Source organism: Hirsutella rhossiliensis (genome assembly GCF_020360975.1).
Source record: "Hirsutella rhossiliensis strain HR02 chromosome Unknown scaffold00022, whole genome shotgun sequence".
NCBI lineage: Eukaryota > Fungi > Ascomycota > Sordariomycetes > Hypocreales > Ophiocordycipitaceae > Hirsutella > Hirsutella rhossiliensis.
This window is the reverse complement of record NW_025408688.1, coordinates 353,075-375,034: the sequence shown is the minus strand read 5'-3', so window position 1 is coordinate 375,034 and position 21,960 is coordinate 353,075. Positions and strand designations below refer to the sequence as shown.

At 57.6% G+C, this 21,960-nt stretch overlaps 5 protein-coding genes across 5 annotated transcripts; 3 read left to right on the top strand and 2 right to left on the bottom strand.

Moving 5' to 3' along the window:
• Positions 1–15: 15 nt before the first annotated feature.
• HRG_11719 (PIF1 protein) lies at positions 16–2,335 on the bottom strand (the record flags this gene model as incomplete). The annotated part of the gene is made up of 7 exons (XM_044870189.1): positions 16–289; positions 347–478; positions 544–941; positions 1,024–1,467; positions 1,647–1,846; positions 1,917–1,944; positions 2,048–2,335. 7 exons carry the CDS (start codon positions 2,333–2,335, stop codon positions 16–18), a joined length of 1,764 nt encoding a protein of 587 aa, XP_044714684.1.
• A 2,809-nt stretch (positions 2,336–5,144) lies between these two features.
• Positions 5,145–6,168, top strand: HRG_11718 (uncharacterized protein; the record flags this gene model as incomplete). The annotated part of the gene is made up of 4 exons (XM_044870188.1): positions 5,145–5,275; positions 5,340–5,379; positions 5,442–5,797; positions 5,862–6,168. 4 exons carry the CDS (start codon positions 5,145–5,147, stop codon positions 6,166–6,168), a joined length of 834 nt encoding a protein of 277 aa, XP_044714683.1.
• Positions 6,169–8,198: 2,030 nt separating this feature from the next.
• On the bottom strand, positions 8,199–13,458 carry HRG_11717 (ATP-dependent DNA helicase PIF1; the record flags this gene model as incomplete). The annotated part of the gene is made up of 19 exons (XM_044870187.1): positions 8,199–8,607; positions 8,673–8,725; positions 8,788–8,858; positions 8,900–8,963; positions 9,037–9,224; positions 9,666–10,141; positions 10,286–10,383; positions 10,578–10,742; positions 10,832–11,077; positions 11,139–11,345; positions 11,428–11,512; positions 11,620–11,952; positions 12,013–12,238; positions 12,315–12,498; positions 12,545–12,917; positions 12,964–13,113; positions 13,171–13,220; positions 13,323–13,378; positions 13,440–13,458. The coding sequence occupies 19 exons, from the start codon at positions 13,456–13,458 to the stop codon at positions 8,199–8,201; spliced, it is 3,453 nt and encodes a 1,150-aa protein (XP_044714682.1).
• Positions 13,459–16,238: 2,780 nt separating this feature from the next.
• Positions 16,239–16,950, top strand: HRG_11716 (uncharacterized protein; the record flags this gene model as incomplete). Its single annotated transcript, XM_044870186.1, has 2 exons — positions 16,239–16,615; positions 16,671–16,950. The coding sequence occupies 2 exons, from the start codon at positions 16,239–16,241 to the stop codon at positions 16,948–16,950; spliced, it is 657 nt and encodes a 218-aa protein (XP_044714681.1).
• Positions 16,951–18,644: 1,694 nt separating this feature from the next.
• Positions 18,645–20,818, top strand: HRG_11715 (reverse transcriptase (RNA-dependent DNA polymerase) domain-containing protein; the record flags this gene model as incomplete). The annotated part of the gene is made up of 7 exons (XM_044870185.1): positions 18,645–18,669; positions 18,832–19,087; positions 19,133–19,349; positions 19,410–19,488; positions 19,770–20,286; positions 20,329–20,666; positions 20,778–20,818. The coding sequence occupies 7 exons, from the start codon at positions 18,645–18,647 to the stop codon at positions 20,816–20,818; spliced, it is 1,473 nt and encodes a 490-aa protein (XP_044714680.1).
• Between the last annotated feature and the right edge of the window lie 1,142 nt (positions 20,819–21,960).

Here is a 21,960-nt window from a genome sequence, read left to right as displayed (position 1 = left end):
GGAGCCCAGCCGCTCTCAAGCGGGACCTCGCCCCAGGCGGCGGGCCTCGTCCCCGTCGTTGCGCTTCAGCCTGACTAGCGAAATGTAATCGTAGAGACATAGCCCTCGAAGGACATCTCCCCGGTGACGATATGCCTCGACGCGGCAAATCCTCTGGCCTGCTTCCTCGACGAGTATTGACTCGTCCACGGAACCATCTGCAGTGGCTGCGCCGCTTTCTCGTCGAAGGTGCGGCCATTGTCGGAAGACGTGCCAGTAGAGCACCGAAACGTTCAGGAACGCCCAGGTACTGTTATTCGTCAGTTCAGTCGGGTATCCCAGAAGATCCGCAATAACCTCGACCTGCGATAACGGCCTCTCCGTAAACACGCGATTCGCCACCTTCATTAAGAATTTTCGTGTCTTATTTTGCCTGCCATCGTCCCCGGCACCTTCGCCTCCACGAACCTCCGCGCCGTCGGCCATTTCGTCGCCTGCTCTGGGAGGCAAGAGGTCCGCGGCCGCGACGACGCGCTTCCACACGGGGTCCTCTACCTTGGTCACATAGTTAGTGACGTAAAGACGAGGGCCATGGTCTTGCGCTGTGTGGCGATGAAGGATATGTCATGGTTGTGGCGAAGCCCCACGGCAATCGCCTTGTTCCACCGATTCACCATGCTGTGCGACCTCCGAATCCGCAGCACGCCGTCTCCCGTGAAGGCCGTCTCGTCGACCAGTCCCCATGGCGCCTTGAAGCGGCATAAATCACCCTGCGCCCCTTTTCCCAGCGAGTACTTGACACAGGTCGGGCTATGGGTATGGATTTGCGTCGCGCCGGCACAGAAGTTCGCTTCTTCGTCGAACGAGGCTGAGAATTGCCGTTCATCGCCTAGCAATTGCGATATATCTAACGTCACCGATCGCTCTGCCTGGATTGCGCAGAAACCTTCCTGGTCGAGATCCTGTCCCATTCGTCAGCATTCCTCTCGCTCGGGTTTAACTGAACGGGGGACATAGGCCAACACGCGGCCCCCTGCACCATACCTCGGAAAAGACGCTGTCGACGTATCTGACGATGCGTTCTCGGTATGCCGCTTGATCCTCGCCGTGGATATCGACAAGCATCGAGCTTAGATGCGCGTTTCCCTGCAGCCAGAGCAGTCCGTGAACATGAAGCGCCCCTCGCTCGTTGGTCTCCACGGCGCCGTAATAGTGGCTGATGCGCCCGAATACCGACTCCTCGCCCACTCTGACGTAATTTTCGAGGAACAACGTCATTTCCCGGTGGAAGAATTCGGCCGAACTCAACGGGTCCGAGATGGCCAGCCGCGCACGTTTGAATGCCATGTCGAGGCTTCTCAGAAATGCCTCGGCCGCTTCAGGATCACGTGTGCGGTACGCCGCCAGTCTCAGCTTCACCGGGTTCGTGATGTCGTTCGGGTTGAGCGTGAACCATATTGCAGGCACGCCACGACACAAGATGAGTGACTGGATCTTGCGTCGCATGCTCAGACGGAGTTCCTCGACATGGGCTGCCGGTAGCCGTATAGCGAAAGGCATCTTAGGAGCTCCTTCACGCCATCATCGGTGGTCTTGCCCAGGCTCTCCAACTCCAGCCTGGCCGCCGCCAACCTATCTGCGGTCAGCGACTGTACGATGCGCTCTACCTCGGGGAAGTTCTTCCGCGTCACGCTGAGCATGCTGACACGACGATTCCTCGACCGCACGTCCATGTTGAAAACGAGAAACGAGAAGATGGCATGCGTCGCGAATCGGCCACCATGGCGCCGCAGCACGATGCCGGCCCACGTCCGAAGGCTCATGTTCCGAGACGACAGGAGATCTCGCGCGGCCGTCTCGTCTCCGACTGCCGTAGCGCGCGAATTGACCGTCCTCCGACCCTAGGATGACTTCCTCCGCCAGCCGTGGTCCTCCACATCCGAACGGCAATAGGGTGGGAAAGGTCTTCGCGAAGAACGAGGCGTCCAGCGAGTCGGCGAATTCATCTCCACGACTGACGTGAATGTACGGCTCACGGACATCCATACCCTCGACCCGCCCCGCCGACCTTATCCATGCTCTGGCCCCGCCGGTCGTCCTCGGCCCCGTCGCCGCCCACGGCATTGCAAGCAAAGCGGACCTTCTCCGCATCCGACACGCCCGGCGGTCCGTCCAACGCAAACATGCCGGAAGAGGTTATCTCGTTGATCATTTTGGCCCCGTCTTCGGGCTCGGCATCATTAGCCCCGTCCGCTCCGCCCCCCTCAAATTCTCGACTCGGCTTGTCCGATACGTCTTGTCCCTGGCGGAGCCGAGCAAGGACTTCCTCGATCTCTGCCGGACCATCGTCGTCCATGGCCCGCTCTGCGGGCGGCACAACCTATGCCGTTCGCGTCTTCTCCCACGCAGACGGTTCGTTCCGCTCCATGCGTCCGTACACCATCGACGGCACGCCGTGCGACGGGGTTCCCCAACTATCCATTTCCGCCTTGTCGATCTCAATGTCGGCGTAATGCGGATTGTTCTTCTTCAACCAGACAAGCGCTCTCTCGACGACTTGACGCCTCACCGACAAGAGACCCGACAATTCGCTCGGTGCTGGCTTCTCCGCGCCCTGCCACGAGACATGGATCTCGTCCATTGTTTGCAAGAGCGGGTGCGGGAGCACCTTTCTCGCCAGCTCCTGCACGTTGTTTGGGAACACCGTGATGTGGCCCTTGACGTGTCTCGGATACCTCACGGCCTGCCGCTGCCCGCCCGGAATGCTATACCTCGTCACAAAGCCATAACACGAGTTCAGCGAGATGAGCTTTCTTCGACCGGCGTCAGGCCCTTGAGCTCGTCGGGAACATGTGCTCACAGCCGAGGCGACTGTGAAGGTGGACCGCCGGCGACAGGCTCCCGCGCCCCAAACATCGAGCGCACTCCACACAAACCGAGACGGCCTCGCCCTCGGGAAAGCAACTTCGACACCCAAATGGCGACCGGCCGCCTTTTGGAACGCTGCTTGACCTCCATTGGTCCCATGTGCTCTCCCTCAACTCCTTCCTTGTGCACTTGCGGTAGCACAGCATGCAGGTCATTATCGGCAAGGTGCTCACATCGTGGAACGCCCGATAGAACTTTCCCACCGTCGATACCTTCCTCTCATGCGGTACTGGTGTGCACCAAGTTTGCTCGTTGGACAGCCTCTCCTTCACGGCGAATTCCTCTTCAAGGTACCGCAAGGCACTGGCCAAATCCTCCGCCTGCAATTCCTTCCTCCTCTGCCCCGGATGGCCGCCCCGTATGCGTTTCGTCAGAGACCCGTCACGGCCGGGGTGGCGCCTCCTCTTTCTCTGCTCCACGGGCCGCGAAGGTCTCGCCGCCTCGTCTCGTCTCGGCCGACCCTGTTCTCCACCTGTGGTCTGGCGTGATGGCCGCGCTGACAACAGTCCGAATGACTGCCCATCTCCTGCTGCCTCGCCCCTCTCTTTGGGCTGGATTGGCCGAACCGGGTACTCCCTGATATTCCCAGACGGACGCCTGACAGCGGTTGCTGGCCGACCTTCTCTTCCCGGGCTACCTTGGTCTCCCTCCGGCCCTTCCGCATTCTCCATTTCTTTAGGTCTGATTGGCCTTGGCGAATGCTGACTCCCGTTTTCCAGCCGAAATCTCATCATCATTGTTGATCCTCCATCCTGGCGCTTTCTCCCCACACCAAGTGTCCGCTCAATAGGACCGTTCGGCCTCACCAGTACGTCCCCGCTAGATTGCCTAGGCCCAACGGTCTCAGGTCCACTTACGGCCACGACAGACGCTCTCCCACTGTCTAGGTCGTCGTCTCGCCCGACCAAGGCCTTCGGGGGACTTGGTGCTTGCATACCAACGGTGGCCGCTGCGCTCCTCCCATCACCCCCAATCCTCCTCCTCTTGGGCAAAATGTGCCGGTACGAGATCGAGTCGTTACCTCGCACTGCAATACACCGCCGACGGGTGGCTCCAGACTCTCCACACGGCTTCGTACCCAGCCCCGGCATCGCAGCGTCCGTGTCCATACTCACGGGCTCGTCACGCACGTTTATCGGTGCTAAACGTCGTGCTGGCCGCACCTTCGAAATGCCATCGTTCAGATCTGATGTTCCCTTCGCCGCCGACCGCCTCGCCGACTGCCCCTGGGCGACGCTCCTTTGAGTGCTTCCGCTTGTTCTCCCCGGGAGACCTCCTCGGCCGGCGCCTGCTTGGCCTGGATAGGCTGAAACCTGGATACCACGTTCGCCTGTCTTTCATATTCCGGCACCCGCTTCAACCCTTCATCCATTGCACTCAATCTCGCCTCCGCGGTACCCCCCGTTGCAGCAACGGCCGCTGCTGCCGTCACTATCTCGCCTTCTCCCCACCGATTGAACCTTGCGCCTAGGATTCTCCCCATGATGATGCTGTCTTAACGCCGAAGATCTGCAAACGGACGATGGATCGCAAAGCTTTCGCCCGGAAGATTCTCCCAGGTTGTCTCGCTTTCTGGTAATGGTGCGCTCCGCCGTATCTGGCATTCTTCCTACCAGCGGTTTCCCAAAGCCCTATTGTCTTTATATCACCGAGGCAACACGGTAATGCTTGTCTGAGAGGGCCCTCCCCTTTTCGGACGGCCTCGACCAGCCCATGCGCAGGAACTGACACCGCAACCCTATCCTGAGCGACCTTCAACCGCTCTGCCCCCCCGCTTCCTCCGATTCCATCGTCGCAAGTGCGCGTTTGAACAAACGTCGTATTAGACTTTCTTTTTCTCCACTGTCCATGCTGCAGCAGGGAAAGGGACAAAACACTGATCAACCCCACGTAGATGCAGTGATACACCATGTCTTCCTCTTCACCTCTGCCCCACCACACCTTCGAAGGCCGCTCGACAGCCAGAGAGACGCTGGCGGTGAAATGTCCATGATGTTCTTCGTCCAGCCGGATTGCCCCTCCAGATTCGCCCACCAAGACGAGCATCGCATCAGAGGCCTCAACGCCGAGACCATGGCCCGCGTCTTCCTGCCTCCTCCGTCGTGGTTGCTCACTGCGGAATATGCGCCCTCCGATCGGATACCGACGACTCCGCGACATCCATCTTCTTCAGCCTCAATCTCTCAATTTACAATCAGCCAGTTGTCGCCTCCGAATGGACCGAAGAGTGGTTTTTCATGAATGGCCGCGTCCATCCCTACGCCCTTGCGTGGGAGGTCGAGCAACGAGACGGTCTTGAGTCTGGCGCCGGAGGCATCCTTCTCTACACTATGCCCGCCCTTATCATCCGCGACCAAGGCTACCAGCCGTAAGGACTACCAATTCCTCCGCGCACACCTCGAGCACCAAATTTAGCTGAAATGGGCCTCAAGCGTTCTTCCTAGGCTCTTTGCCTCCATGGACAGCTTCCCCGTATCCCCATCGTTTCCTTCACCGGCCTCATCGTTGGCCCCGGCCACTCCCTGCTACGACAGGACCTTCTGCCAGGTCTGGACGCCACCCAGCTGAGGTGCTGCGGCTTCCTCCAGCTTTCGACCTATATCACTCCCGGGATCCCGGACAAGATCCCTCTCAGGGGCTTCCACCCGTTTCAGGTCTTCGTCATCTTCCCCATCCGCGCCAACCCGTGGGCCATCCTTTGCAAGAAGATGGCCGAGAGGCGGGACTCTCAATTTCAGACCAATATCTCCTTCACCTGCACGGGCAAGGTCGCTGGCCTCCTCGATCACCGCGTCATGGTCCACCAGCCGAGCTCCGACAGAGACTACGTCTTCATCGTCGTCCCGGATTCTTGGACTTTTCTCGACAAGGCCGCCACCACCGCAGCCGCGTCGGCCTTAGCCCTCACATCGCCACCGAAGCGGCAACCGTCCTCCGCTTCGGCGGCCTTCCAGGATGCCCGCGCTGCCTCTTTCTCTGTCGCTACACCTGGCGCCCTCCGCCGAGTCCTCCGCCTTCGGCTTCGACTTCGGCTTCGGCCGATCCCGTTACACCGCTGCAGAAGCGTCCTTGTCCCGAGCCCGCCGACACGCCAACGAAGAAACCGCGCCTGTTGCAGTTGACCTCAAAACCTTCCTCATCGGCCGCCACTGGAAGCTCTGCCACTCAATCGTTCTCGCTTTCCGCTGCCTCTTCTTCCTTCGAGCCGGAGACGATGAGACAGAGTCCTGCCTCGGGAACCGTCTTGGGACCCGCCATTGATTCGATCGTTGCCTACACGTCAGACTCATCGGCCCGGCCGCTCAGAAACCGCCACCCAGGCAAAAGGACAACGGAAACAGAGTAACTGCTTGATATAATAGTCTACCGATATAAGTTATAACATTCATAGAAAAGTGATTTAGTTCCATGCTTTATCTTGCTTCTTAGCAAATATCTACACCGAGCTGCAATCTTACAACACTCCGTCCACAACTTCGGATCTCGTCATCATTCCCTTCCAGACCTTCCCTCTCTAGTGATCTTCTCTCGGCACGCATGCCTTTTTGTGAACCTTCCAGTCCGCCTTTTGGTGTTCTTTCCCGCAGTATGCCACTTCCATGACATCTGCCGCAGCGACTCACGCCCGCGGTCGTCCCGCATACTTTGCACAACGTGACCTCCGTGCAACCAGTGCGTCCTAAGAACCCGTCGCGTGTTTCGTGCTCTTGCCGCATTTCCCCCATCATCAGTTGCATTTCCTGTCTCATTTCCACCTCGCACTGCCCGCTTCCGCATAAAGATGTGACCCAAACTATAATGCGAGCTTCGTCCGCGTGCAGCAAAGATATTGGACTCTGTAGGATATCTGTCGCAAACCGCCCGCAGCATTCGCAGAAAGCCCCCGACGCGCTGCGACATGCTGATTCATGCTCCTTCATGAGAGGCATCATGGCCTGTGCAAATTGTTCCTTGTATTCAGCATCCTCTCCGGCGCGGTTTGCGCCGGTGATGAGGCCGGGCAATGCCGTGGCTGCGTATGAATTGCTTGGCACCGATTTGGCACATGAATTCGAATCGAACCGTGGACGTTGCCACAACTGACTTGGCCGTGATTTAGATGCTATGGGTGATAATGCGTAGGTAGGTACGTATGATGAGAAGGACGGGGAAAAGCCCGTGGCTCCGGATCGGATTCTACTTGTCCGATCTATTGTATCGGCTCTTCCACCCATCCCTTCTCACCTTCGCCTTGCTTTTCTTGACACGTTGTGCTGCATGACACGTTGGCGCGCGCTCCCAAGGCCTCTACGTTTCGCCCCCAACCGGCCGTCGCGCAATGCAAGCTACTGCGGGAAGGAATTGCCGGTTACCTAGTGCCGCAACCACCACAAAAACCTTCAAATAGATGACTCCCTCTCCAACGTCATCTCATCCAACGTCATTTGCCTTGAGGAACGAAAGGACTTCATTAGCGCGCGGGGAAAAAAGGCCCCAGACTGCTTCACCCCCACATCCTCCGCCTCTGATTGGCTGATTTATTTCCTCTTTCGGAATAAAAGATCCCGTGTGATTGGTCGCCGACCCTTCCGTCCCTCCCTCATCATTGGTCGCTGCCGCCTTCTCTTGCCCCTCTCATGCCTTGCCCTGTTTCCCCGTTTATACTCCTGTTTACCCTTGCCAATGCCAATGCCAATGCCAACCTTTTTCCTTTCGTCCGCCGGTTTTCTTATTGTGTCTAAAACTTGCGTCTTTTGTCTTTGCCCTTTCGTTCATGCCTTTCTAGCGGGTTCTTCCTTCAAGTCAAAAGTCGCCCCTCGTTGATCGCTGCTGCCCAGTGCCCTTGTCTTCTTGCCCGCCGGCGCGCTCCTCCGTCTTCTCCCCCTCGTCACCTCACCCTGACAACTCTCCTTGACTCTTCAGCGTCGCCATCCGACCGACGCAAAGCTTCCTCGACAGTCCTCTCGCTTAGCACCTCCAGCCTGGCCTGCGCGGCGGTCATCTCTTCGGGGACTTGGTTGCCCACCAAGTCTCTCTCCCGCACCTTGGACACGAGCGTGATGCCGTCTAGCGTTCGACAGCGCGATAGCTGCACATATAAGCTGTACGGGTCGCATTGCGAGGGCACGGCCCTTCCATCGACTTTCGTCGTCCGTGTCCCCGCAGCTCCAGGGCCACGCGCTCTGGCGTTCTGCCCTGCACCTTGTAGTCCGTGCAGGCGAAGGCTGCTGCGCACGGCAATCCCTTCCGGCTGACGTCGTTCTGCTGCCACGGCCGCTTTCGTTGGCAGTGTATCCTGACGCTCATCGGCGTTAACAAGATCGTGCCCGGCGGCATCCCGACGAAGTGGAGGTCCTTTGTCGTCGCCGATTCCAGTAATATCCCGCCGGCGGCCCGAAGTGGATCGTCATGTCGGACGAGATTCGATGCCCTGGGGACGCCTTGTCGACAATGACCTCCACCGCCGAGTAGCCGGCGCCGTTCACCAGCTTCAGCCCCTGATGGGTGTTGTGGTTCACGACGACCGGCATCCCGGCCACGAACATGAAGACGGCCGGCACGGGGATCGCGCTATCGTCGCCTTGATTGAGTACCATGATCGCTTCTTCCTCGGTCGGCAGGCCCTCCTTCCACTTGTGCTCGGAGATGAAGATGCGCATCGTCGACCGCTGCTGGACCCGGAACGCCAAGCTTGCCTCCATGTTTAGGTTCCACCGATTCCTGTTCAGCGGCGTCACCACGGTGATGCCAGTCTCCCAAGGATCCGCCTGCCCTCGCGGTAGCACCTTGAGTTGAGGAGGTCCAGATCCGTGCGGTCCTGCACACCCTGCCGGATCCGCTTCAGCAGCCCTGCAATTCCGGATCACCGGCGGCGCGCATTTGCTCGTTCAACATGACGACCGTCGTGAATCTCTTCCACAGCGCGTGCGCTTTGTCGTGCTGGTGCCGCTGCTCGGCCTTGAACGAGTTGTCTACGTCCCACGAGATGGCCGCGCTCGGCAGGACGATCGACCTCTCTTGACCGGCCGGAACTGCTGAAAGTCTCCGCAGAAGAGGACGATGGGGATCCCCGAAATCTTTCTGCGATCCGCGAAGCCGACAGAGTCGCTCGTTTATGGCGTGCAGCGTCCGCGCTCCGAGCATGCTCACCTCGTCGATGACAAGCACGTCCTTCTCCTGCCAGTCCATCCGAGACTGGCCGTGGATGAACCGCTCCGCCCGTTTTGCCAGCCGCACCCCGTCAAGGTCCTTGGCTGTGTTCGCGCCCGCCCCTTGGTCTTTAGTGAACCCGCAGGCGGAGTGGATCGTGATGCCGTTGATCTGCGCCGCGGCAGTCCCTGACGTCGCCGTGATCAGCAGACGATTCGAAAGGCTCTTCCCACTGAACAGCTCGACGAGTGCCCCAATGATCCGCGACTTGCCGGTGCCCCCCTCGCCGCCGACGAACTGGCAGAGCTGGCCGGCATCGCCCTATTCGTTTGTCGCATCAAATCGAGCTGGCGGCATATTATTAGGAAAGCGATCGACTGCCTCTTGTTCAGCGTTAGCCGTGTTGACAACTCCTTGCCCGCCGCGAAGAAGGAGGTCGATGGGCCAAGCTGGACGCGCATTCCCGCTTCTGCGTCGCTAGCCGTCTCGTCGGAGTCGGCTGTCGTCATTTCGACGTCGTCCTCCCGAAGCCGGTCATCACCCTCCGCAACGCAGCTCGGCGATCGCTTTCCCGGACTGCGACTGTGGTTTGTACGCCTTGGATCATTCTCTCCCTTTCCTCGACGCACTTATCTGCTGCGACTTGATAGCCTTGACCTGATCCTGCGGCGGTAGTGCGGCCCCGGAAAATACCCGCCCTGGCATGCTTATGCACCTCAACCCTTGTTCGGGAATCGCGATGGCCTCGAGCTCGGCCGTTGAGCAGAGCGCCGATTGCTGGAATCGACAGAGCTGCCGCATCATTGCCATGAGCTCCGGCGACTTGGCCGTCACCTGATTCGTGCCCACTGCGCCTCGGACGACGTCGATCAGGCGCGTTGCGTCTCCGATGTTGTTGGACCGATACGTCGCTGCAAATTCTGCGCCCGCCTCGCCTGTCTCGCCCTCCTCGACGTGGGCGACCGTGGAATCGCCATCGCCGGATGAGGCCGCCCATTGCTTGGCGTCGCGCTTTGCGTCTTCGGCTGATCGTCGAAGCAGCTGCACGTTGTCGACGAGACATGATATTCTCGGGGCCAGCGCCTCTCGCGCCCGCTCCCAGATGCTATTGATCTCACCTGTTTCTTCGCACAGAAAGGACTCCACGGCACAAATAGCGCAAGATGCTGCACGGCTGCCCTTTAAGGGGAAGGGGGGGGAGGTTAGCCACTCTGATGATGCCTGCCGGCAGGGCGGTTGCTATACACACCTCCGGTGGCACGACTCCTCGTCGTCGTTGTGGCCGAAGTCCTTGCTCAGGTAGCCATCGAGGCAGACGGTAGCATGCTTGCCCGGCCGCCTGAGCACCTGGACCCAGCGTCTCCTGGCGCCCATCCATCCTCGAAGGGCACCTCCCCAGGCCGCACAGCTCTCATCCTTACTGGTGCGTTTTAGTCTAACGAGCGATATGTAGTCGTATAAGCATAGCCCTCGCAGGAGCTCTCCCGGTGCTGGTACGCCTCAACGTGGGAGATCCTCAGGCCTGCTTCTTCGACAACGACCGACTCATCCAGAGTATCATCTATGGCCGCCGCGCCACTTGCTCGTCGGAGATACGGCCACCGTCGAAAGACTTCCCAGTACAGCAGAGATGTGTTCAGGTACGCCCAGGCGCTGCTGTTGGTGAACTCGGCCGGATATCCAAGAAGATGAGCGACGACCTCGACCTGAGATAGCGGACGCTCCGTGAACACACGATTCGCCACCCTCATCAAGAACTGTCGCGTCCTGTTCCCTTGGCGGCGTCATCGCCAACAGCACCTCCACCGTCGTCCTGTCCTCCGTTGGCCGTGCCGTCACCCGTTGAGGCGGCCAGGAGATCGGCCGCGGCCGCCACACGCTTCCACACCGGGTCCTCCACCTTCGTCGCGTAGTTCGTGACATAATACATAAGGGCCATGGTCTTGCGCTGCGTCGCAATGAAGGAAATGTCGTGGTTGTGCCGGAGCCCAACAGCGATAGCCTTGTTCCATCGATTGACCATGCTGTGAGTCCTCCGGATCTGCAACACCCCGTCTGCCGTGATGGCGGTCTTGTCGACCAACCTCCATGGAGACTTAAACCGGCATGGATTCCTTCCGCGCTCCTTTGCCCAAGGAATACTTGACACAGGTCGGGCTATGCGTGTGAACCTGTGTAGCGCCGGCACAGAAGTTGGCCTCCTCGTCAAATGCGGCCGAAAACTGCTCGGTGTTGTCCAGCAGGGAGGAAATATCGGACGTCACAGATCGCTCCGCTTGCACGGCGCAGAACCCTTCCTGATCCAGATCCTATCTTGCACGTCAGCCTGGCCCCGTTTGTCCATCGGACGAGCAATTCAGGTTCTCAGTGACACGTCTTAGCTATTCTTACCTCGGAGAAGACACTATCGACGTATCGTATGATTCGCTCGCGATACGCCGCCTGATCCTCCCCGTGGATGTCGGCAAGCATCGAGCTGAGATGCGCGTTTCCGTGCAACCAGAGCAAGCCGTGAACATGAAGCGCCCTCGTTCGTTGGTCTCCACAGCGCCATAGTACTTGCCGATGCGCCCGAATACCGACTCTTCTCCGACCTTCACGTAATGATCGAAGAACAGCTTCATCTCCCGGTGGAAGAATACGGCGGCGCTCATCGGATCGGACATGGCCAGCCTTGTCCGCTTGTACGCACTCCCAAGGCCTTCTAGGAACTCCTCGGCCGCGCCGGGATCGCGTGTCCGATATGCCGCCAGTCGCAGCTTCACCGGGTTCGTAATGTCGTTTGGGTTGATGGTGAACCAGATGGCCGGAACGCCGTAGCCAACGATGAGCGACTGGATTTTCCGCCGCATATTGAGCCGAACCTCTCGACATGGGTTGCCGGTGGCCGTACAGCGAGAGGCTCCTGAGAAGCTCCTTCACGCCCTCATCGGTCGTCTTGCCCGAGCTCTCCAACTCGACCTCGCCGCCGCTAACCTTTGCGCGGTCATCGAGCGGGCAACGCGCTCGACCTTGCCGAAGTCCTTCCTCGCCACACTCAGCATGCTGACGCGGCGGTTCCTCGACCGCACCCCCATGTTGAAGACGAGAAATGCAAATATGTGGTGCAACGCAAACCGGCCACCATGGCGCCGGAGCACGATGTCGGCCCAAATCCGGAGGTTCAAGCTTCGGGAGGATACGATGTCTCCCGCTGCCGCCCCTGCCTCAGCAGCTCTACCGGTGCCTCGCAAGTTGGTAAGGGCCTTCCCGCCTCGGCTATGGCCTCTTCGGCCAGCCTTGGTCCCCAACGCCAAATGGGAACAGGGTCGGGAACGTTCTGGCGAAGAAGGACGTCTCAAAGGAGTCGGCAAACTCATCCCCGCGAGACTCGAATGTATGGCTCACTGCCATCGTCGCCACGCCCTCGACCCCACCGAGGATCCGACCCACGTTCTCGGCCCGCGCGGCCGTCGTCGGCACCTGCGCCAACAGCGTCACAGGCAAACCGCAGCTCGACATCCGCCACGTCTGGCGGTCCGTCCAGCCCAAACATGCCGGAAGACGTCACCTCGTTGATTGGTCGAACGTTCTGATCGGGGCTAGCACCAACTCCATCACGACCCGCGCCTTCTTCGTTGGGCCCGTGCCCTTCAGCCTCGCCTCCCGTTTCCTGCCTTTGGTTGAGCAGAGCGAAGAGTTCCTCGATCTCCACCGACCCCTCGTCGTCCATGGCGCGCTCCGTGGGCGGCACAACGTGCGCCGTCCGCGTTTTCTCCCATGCGGACGGCTCGTTCCGCTCCATGCGATCATACACCAAGGCCGGCACCCCGTCTATCGGGTCTCCCAACTCTCCATCTCCGCCACGTCGATCTCGATCTCGGCGTAGTGGGGTTGCTCCTCTTCAGCCAAACAAGAGCCCTCTCGACGACCCGCCGCCTCACCGACAAGAGACTCGACAGGTCGCTCGGTGCCGGCTTCTCCACGCCCTGCCACGAAACGTGGATCTCGTCCAGTGCTTGCAAAGGGGTGCGGAGCACCTTGGTCGCCAGCTCCTGCACGTTGTTGGGAAACACTGTGATGTGGCCCTTGACGTGCCTCGGATACCTCACGGCCTGCCTCTGCCCGCCCGGAATGCTATATCTCGTGACAAACCCATAGCAGGAGTTGAGCGAGACGAGCTTCTCTTCGACCAGCGTGAGTCCCTTGAGCTCGTCAGGAACATGTGCTCACAGCCAAGGCGAGTGTGAAGATGGACCGCCGGCGACAGACTCCCGCGCGCCAGGCATCGGGCACTCCACACACACCGACACGGGCTCGCCTTCGGAAAGCAGCTCCGGCATGAAAATGGTGAGCGGCCGCCCTCTGGCACGCAGCTTGACAGCCATTGATCCCATCTGATCTCCTCAGCTCTTTTCTCGTACGCTTGCGGTAGCACATCATGCAGGTCCGTATCGGCAACGTGCTCGCATCGTGGAACGCCTGATAAAAATCCGCACCGTCGACACCTTCCTGTCGTGCGGTATTGGCGTACACCACGTCTGATCGTTAGACAGCCTCTCCTTCATGGCGAAGTCTTCCTCCAAAAAACGCAGCACACTCGCCAGGTCTTCGGCCCGCAGCTCCCGACTCCTCTGCCTTCCGATTCCACTCCGAATCTGTTTTCTCGGGCGCTCGTCCGGACCAGGAAGACGTTTTCTTCTCCCGCCTCGGGGCCGCCTCCGGGGCCGCCTCCGATCCATGATTTCTTCTCTCCGTGGCTGATTCGCTTCTTCGCAAGCCGTCGGATGCGGCAGCTTTGGCGACGACTGCCCGACTACGTTCGCATCCCTGACACGCCATCCGGCCCTTTGCACTGGACAGGCACCGGGCCGTGCTGGCGAACGTTTTCCACGCCGAACCTTGACCTCAGTCCTTGCCCTTTCCAGCACTCTCCTCGTTCTTGCTGCCGATCAAACTGCACGGGCTCCCAGCCGCCACCCGCGATGAGCCGCCCACCTCCCTTTGCTGCAGCCTCCGCCCGCTCAGCGAAGCGTCCGCTGGCTCTGCCGCGGCGTCGCCCACCCCACAGGAGACGGCCCCGGATGCTGCGCCGTACCTGCTGCGTTGGAGACACCCTGCGGCCTGGTACTCCTTTACCCGCCAACTCCGTCCCCGACGGCGCTTGGGCAAACCAGACGCAATCGCTGCTGCTAATTGCCCGTTTTCTTGTTGTCGAATACCGGTTCCCTAGGCTGGATGGATCGAAGCTTCGGTACCTCCTTCGAATGAACACTCGGGACATCGCCCGCCGCCGCCGTAACACGTTGCTCCTCATCTTCAGGATCTCCTCCTGAGGCAGAAAGTGCCGATGAGGAGCGGACGATCAGAGTCCGCTACCCCATATCTCCACGTTCCCTAGGCAACAGGGGCCTCGGAAGCTGACCCGGTGACTGATGTTGCGCGGAACTTCCGCTGCTAACCATATTATGGAACTTCCGTGCTCTGTTTGACCGCAAACCGCCTCGCGGCGGTCTTCTCGGCAACGACCTCGCAATTGCTTCTGCGTGCTGTCTCCATGCGGTGTCTTCAACCACAGGTTTCTAGGCTGAATCGGCCGGAACGTTGATGCCGCATTCGCCCGTGATTCGTATCTTCGTAACCGTCCCAGGCTCTCCCCGTGCTCTGCGGCCCTCTCAGAAGCTGCCACCACATCTACACCGGCTCCTGTCGCACCATCTCCGAGCCCCGAACCCGACCCGCTCACGTTCTCACCTCTTCTCCATCCCCGACTGACAACGAACAGGCTTCAGGGTGAGCAACCGCCTCGCTTAACTTCACTGCAGGACTGTCCGCCATGCTGCTGCCTCCTCGACGTCGACTGCCGTAAATTGGCAACAGGCTATAAAGCTTTGGCTCCGAGCACCTCCACTGGACAGTCTCGCTTGTTGACGACGCTACTTCTCCCGAATGGAAGCTCCCTAGCCATCACTTCCTCATGGCCGTGGCGTTTCTTCCTTATAGCTTCCTATAAAATGCTTCCTATGGTACCGAGGCGATGCAATACTACCCCTCTATATTCCCCCGTTACCATGCCTATCTATGTGCGTCCACCGTCCCGGCCTCGCCTGGTCTCCACGTGCGACCTGCTACCCCGGCTTTGCCAAAAGCGACCCTTCCATCGCCGTGCTCTCTTGCGCACTCCAGCGAATCCTGGCCACTGCCGACCTCCGGCACATGGAGATGGCCGCGACAACCGCCTGCCGCACACTTCAAACCATACTCTTCAGCCCTTCCAACACCATCCTACCAACCTTGCGCATCAGTTCACCATCAATACCCGCCAATCCGCCTCGTCGAGCAACAGCCACAAGGCTGCCGGCGATAACATGTCCATGACGTCCTCATGCAGCCGGACTACCCTTCTAGATTTGCTCCTCGCCAGCACCAATGTCGCATCAACGGCCTTAATGCTAAAGCGATAGCCAGGATCCCCTGCCTGTCCTCTTGTAGTCGCTAGCCACCGGAGTCTCGACTTGCAAACCCTCTTGGAAAGTTCTCGTGACCAACTCGCATCCTCCTCCTCAGGTCGACCCATATATCCGACTTCACCGTGTCCCAATAGTAGACTCGACACGGTCGGCACCCGCCTCGCTCAGCCGCACGCAATGCCCATCCAACTACCGACGACCGTAAAAAGGGAGTCCTGCAATACTACCATAACCTCTTTCTTTCCTTCACTCATTCGTTATTGCCCCTTTGCTATCTACTCCATGCAACGATGACACCGAAGGGGACTACTGGACTTTCTTTCTCCGCAGTCTTACCCACACTAACCTTACCGTTCGCCGACCTCCAACTTCTCGCAACATAGCCATCACCCCTACTCAACTTCCAACCCCCGGCTCCCTACTTCACTCACGACCACAGAACCAGATGGTCGAGACTGCTCGAGAACCTCGCCAGCTCATTCCCGCATACCCCCGCTTCTGATCTATCACCTAGGTAGCATTCACTGACTCTCAAGTCTCCCCGACCCGAGCCACGAGCCCTCTTTCGAGCAGCAAGAAAACCTGCTTTATAGGATGCCTACCTCTACTCTGCCTAACCCTTCCTTTACACTTCCACGGTGACCACATCTGCCATGTTCTCACGATGTCGGCCTCCCAGCTCAACGTCGATACCTCGTCCTCCCCGCGGCAACCTCTTGACAGCCAGAAAATGCTGGCGCCGACATGTCCATGATGGCCTTTGTCCAGCCCGGCTGCCCGTCTAGGTTCGCCTACCAGAATGAGCATCGTGTCAAAGGGCTCAACGCAGAAACCCTAGCGAGGGTCTTCCTTCCAACGCCCTCATGGCTGTCGACTCCAGAGTATGCAGCAATCCGGTCAGATCCTGACAATCCATCGACCTGCATCTTCTTGAGCCTTAATATTTCCATATACAACCAACAGATAATCCCCTCGGAATGGACCGAGCAGTGGTTCTTTATGGTCGGCCGTGTTCATCCCTTTGCCCTGACGTGGGAAATCGAGCGACGTGATAGCTTCGAGTCGGAGGATGACAACATTACAGAATACACCATCCCGGCTCTCATCGTCCGCGACCACAGCTACCAGCCGTAGGTGTATGCTCCAGACCTCCGTCACCACTACCATCTCTGACGATGGCCACAGAGTCATCCCTCGCACCCTCGGCTCGGCGGATGCCTTCCCAGCGATACAACCCATTGTCTCCTTCACGGGACCTGTCATCGGTTCCGGCCGCGACCTTCTGCATGGAAACTCGGCTGCGGCCCTTGACGACACCCAGCTGAGCTGTTGCGGCTTTGTCCAGCTCTCGACCTTTATCTGTCCTGGGATTCCGGGCAAACACCCTTCAAGGGCTTTCATCCCTTTCAACTTTTCGTCATCTTCCCATTCACGCCAATCCTTGACCTCCTATGCAAGAAGATGACCGAGAGGCGCGATAGCCAGTTCCAGCCGAACGCTCTCCTCACCTGCACGGGCAAATCGCCGGCTTACTCGATCACCAGATCATGACACATGCCCCGGCCTTCGAGCAAGACTATATCTTCATCGTCGTCCCCGATACATGGACTTTCCTTGACAGGGCCATGTCCAACCAGGCTTCTGCGACACAGCTACTGCCGACGACACCCAAGGGCTCAGTCGGCAACCCTCGGACTATAGCGATGCGTTGGCCAGGTTTACCTCTACCAAAAACGCAAGGCCGCCCCAAGCGGCGCTCTCCCACGCCGCCTGCATCTAGGTCAGTCGATCCTTATGATGACATCAAAGCGGTCATTGCCCGATCCCGACCAAACCCCAACCATGAGACCGCGACTTTCTCCAGAAATTTCCACCATAGTCGAGGCCTGTGATAGTCGAGGCCCCGCCAAATCCGACACTTCCTCCCTTCTGTCCCACGAAGACCCGGAGACTCAGAGACGGACACCGAGCCAGTCAATCACCCAGCCACATCCGCCTCTGGCCCTATCAGACCTCCGGCGTCAATCTCTTCCCGACCGCACCGCGCCCGACATCCGCCCAAGAATATTCTGTAAAGCAACGAACGAAACAACACAACATGACAAGGAACATGTTTCATCATCCTCAAACTCAAGTGCGACAGGCCCTAATGGGATATTTCCTTCTCCTCTTGCTCTCCTTTTCACAAAGACAATCCAGTCAAAACTTCTCCAATATACTCCTTATTCTGTTTATATCCACCACTTATAGCACCTGTAAATCCTCAGAGCCTTCCACTCGCCCACACATGCATTACCCACCCACAACTCTCTTCACCCCTGCCGCCTCTCCACGCCCTTTGCGCCTTTGCAAAGCAAAATCTCCTTGCAGCGGCCTAGGCTGCCTCTCTGACGCTCTGTCTCGATTTCACTCACGATAATGCTCTACGTCTCTCGCCGGATCTCCATCTCATATCTCTTATCTCACTCTTCTTCCTGTCTTCCTCTCACTTCCCCTGTCTCCTATCTCCTGTCGCCAACTCTCTCCTCTCCCCGACTTTCTCCTGTCGCCATCGCCAACTTTCGTTCCGAAAGGCCTCTTTGCGCGAGCCGCGGCTGGCGAGCCTTCCCCTCGTACCCTGCGAGCCCTCTCCCCCCCCTCCCCCCCCACCAAAGTTTTTTCCCCCCGTCTTTCCCGCCTCCTGATTCGCTGGCGTTCCCGCTCTGGATTCGTCGGTGTTCCTGCTTTTAATTCGTCATAATTAAGTAAAAATTATAGAAAGGCATAGTACGTGCCTCTCTGCCAGTCGCCTCCTCCTCTTTGCCCTCTCCCTTGCTGCCCTCTTCCCTTTCCTTTCCCGTCCGTTTGGTTGTCTCTTGAAGGGCCCTCCTTATACTTATATGGATGCAAAACGCGGGCTGCCCACGTGGCCTGGTAGCCCTAACTATCGTTAAGCCGGTGGCGTCGCCGCAATAGCTGCTTGCTTTTGCCTACGGAACACGAGACCCGCCGAAAGCTCCCAGTGGAGTCAGAGTCTCTGCCCCAACAAGACAGAGAAACAAGCTATGATAGCCAAAGGTCGACTGATTCAAGCGATCCAAGTCCTGAAGGAGTCACCGGGACACGATCGTAGTTCAACCGCTGCCACCACGCCGGCGACCTTCCTCAGAAGGCAATAGCATGCAACCGGACAAGCAGCCGTCAGGTGACCAACCAATTCCTGAAGAACCACGCGGCAAAACGCGCACCCGCCGCAGTCAACAGGAGATTTACGGTGACCAGCCAACTCGCAAGAGTGACCGGACACCAAAGCCAAAACGGAAGCACGATGATTACGTCAACAGCGTTTTCACGACCCTGCTTCCAGCGGATCAACATCCAGAGGGAAACCTCGAAATATTTCATAGTGTCTTCCTTGCCGCAGTCTCTAAGACGGCACGAGATCATCGATTTCACCGCGATGACCTTGTACGACTCCCTAAACGCTACCAGGATCTAGAAAACCACCCGATGGGCCCAGACTTCAAAGAGGCCATAAGGAAGGAATTGCATGATCTCCTCCGACGAGGCACTTGGAGACTGGTCAAACGTGAAAAAGCACAGGGACCGCCTCTTCCACTGAAGTGGGTGTTCACCTATAAGTTTGATCAGGATGGCTATCTCCAAAGGTGCAAAGCTCGGATCTGCGTCCGTGGCGACCTGCAGGACGAGGACGACGGACGGGAGACATATGCAGCCACACTTGCAGCAAAAACCTTCAGAATCGTGATGGCAATCGCAGCCCGATTCGATCTTGACGTTAGACAATTCGACGTTAGTAACGCCTTCCTATACAGCGACATAAAGAAGGACCATCCCGTCTACGTCCGGCTCCCGCAAGGCTTCGTAGAACTTGGTTTCTTGAAATCTGGAGAAGGCTCAACCATGATCGCGGAACTTGACAAGGCTTTGTATGGTCTTCGAGAGTCTCCACTGCTTTGGTACAATGAGATCTCCCAGGCGCTCAAGGAGGCAGGGATTGACCGTACGGATGATCTCGCGAATAGAGGGTGCAAGTGATGAATTGATTAAGTTGCTTTTTTCTTCTGTTATTCCTCCTCTCTAACAAAAAGTGACTTCTTATAGTTCTGTCACTTGTCTGTGGTGGCGATGTCGCCACCCAGGCCGCCTAGATGACGTTGTCATCTAGAAGGTTCGATACCACCGCTTACCAACGACATTATTCATCCTTCTCAGTCACCTTTGCTAGAGTCAGCCCGACTAGGTAACCCTCGGACTTAGATCGTTAACCCGTTTTCACGACAGATGAAGAACCTTGCGTATTCACCAACGGCAAAATCCTGGCTCTTGTCTATGTCGACGACATCTTGATTCTCAACCCACGGCAAGAGAAGAAGGCTGTAAACGACCTTGTACAACATCTCCAATCCAAATACGATTTGCGCGAGGAAGAGTTCAAGTGGTATCTTGGCATCAGAGCTGTAAGGGATCGACCAAACAGGAAGGTCTACCTCTGCCAAGACGCGTACATCGAGAAAATTGCGCGAAAGTTCAAGCTCAGCGACTTGAAACTCCGAGTACCATCAATCCCCATCGCGACGATCCCGCTCGTCAAGTACAACGGGCAGGCTACCAAGGAAGAGATAAAGGCGTATCAGGAACGAGTTGGATCCTTGATGTACATCGCGGTCATGACCAGACCCGATATAGCACGAGCAGCAGCCCAGCTCGCGAGGTTCCTGACAAACCCATCGCCTGAACACCTTGAAGCCGCAAACCAATGCATCCGTTACCTCTATTCAACGAGATTCTTGGCGATCGTGTACGATGGAGCGTACGAGGGAGAGGTACTTGTGATCGCAAGCGACGCGTCATTTGGAGATGATGTCGAGACCCGTCGTTCATCGCAGAGATATGTGATGATGTTGTTCAACGGACCGGTCATATGGAAAGCTGGGCTCCAGGACACAGTCACGACTTCGACCACCGAAGCAGAAATTCTCAGCCTAGAGAGAACAACCAAGGAGAGCTACGCCCTGGACCGACTATTACGGGATATCTCTCTTGATCTCGGGCCTCTGAAGATTTACTGCGACAACCTTCAGTCGATCCGACTGGTGGTTGAGGAGAACCAGAGAATCACGACCAAGTTGCGGCACGTTGACATACAGAACATGTGGCTAAAACAGGAATTCAAGAAGGGTAGGTTCCTAGTGGAATACTTGAAGACTGATCAGATGCCAGCAGACGGATTGACAAAAGCGCTATCGAGAGCGAAATTCGAGCACTTCCGATCGATGCTAAATCTGACAGATATCAAGAGGGAAGCAAATTTGGAAGTGGGATGTCGATGACCTTCTAGGTCAGGCTGGTTGTGATAGTTCTAGCAGCGTTGACTTGATCACTCAACGCTGGGGGGTGTGTCGCATATCAAGCCTGCCTAGGATGATTACTCATGAAGTGGCGATATTACTACGCAACGCCGCTGTTGCCTTCTAGGCAACAGCTAATGCGTAGGCAGGCAACAAGCCTTTCATTTGTGTATAAAGAGCTGCATAATTCCCTGCAGCTCGTTCACTCACTTCTTGTTCTTTAGATAATTCTCATCAATTGCCTGATGCCATGTCTGACCCGTGTGGAGCCAAATGTCTGACAAACAGTCATGAGTCTTGTCCTCCGCTGAGTAAAGTCGGACGAGGCTCAAACCTGACCTTGTCCCAGTCGTCTATGCACTTGCAGATGATCCGCTCAACTGAAACACCCGCCGCGTTCTGCAATCGGAAGATCGGACATGACTACCGCCCCCTCAATATTCATGTTTATCATCCCAACTCACCCGTTAACATGCAGACTAGCCATCCTAACTCAAATCCCGCCTTTATCTTGACCCACTGTCGGCCGTTCTAGATTCGCAAGTCATGAACGCCGACTCGCGGCCGTGGTGAGTCAACCAGAACTCGCACTGTACGGACGGATCCTCGCCCGCCACTCTGTCATCCCCGATCGACCGGCCCATGCTAAACATGACGCTCTGGCCCTGGAGCTGATCGAGCTCCTCCCACGAGTCCCACTTGGGCAACACATCATGTCGACTCGCACCAGCTTCCCGATTACCTGAGCCGGCAAAAGTGCTCGACAGAGTAGTTAGCATTAAATGACTACTGTGCCCGCCCCCACTTTAAAGTGGTAGTACTTGAAAAGCGGTGGATTGTTAAGCGGTCCCTATTACAGTACCAAGCCATCGGTTTACTTTAAACATACCACCGTTTTAAGTGACGCTAATATTTCATCTCCTCAACCTCGCTGAGGCCTGACTAAGTGCAATGCATCTAGGCAGGACTAACTTCGGCCGCATTAGATTGAATGACGCTAGATTTTTTTCTGGGAGTTCTAGCAGGACCAGTTTGGTCAGATTTTATACAGGAACTTTCCCCGTCATTGTACCGGCTTTCGACCTATGAATTCCACGTCGTCCCCCGCAACATATCGCCTAGAT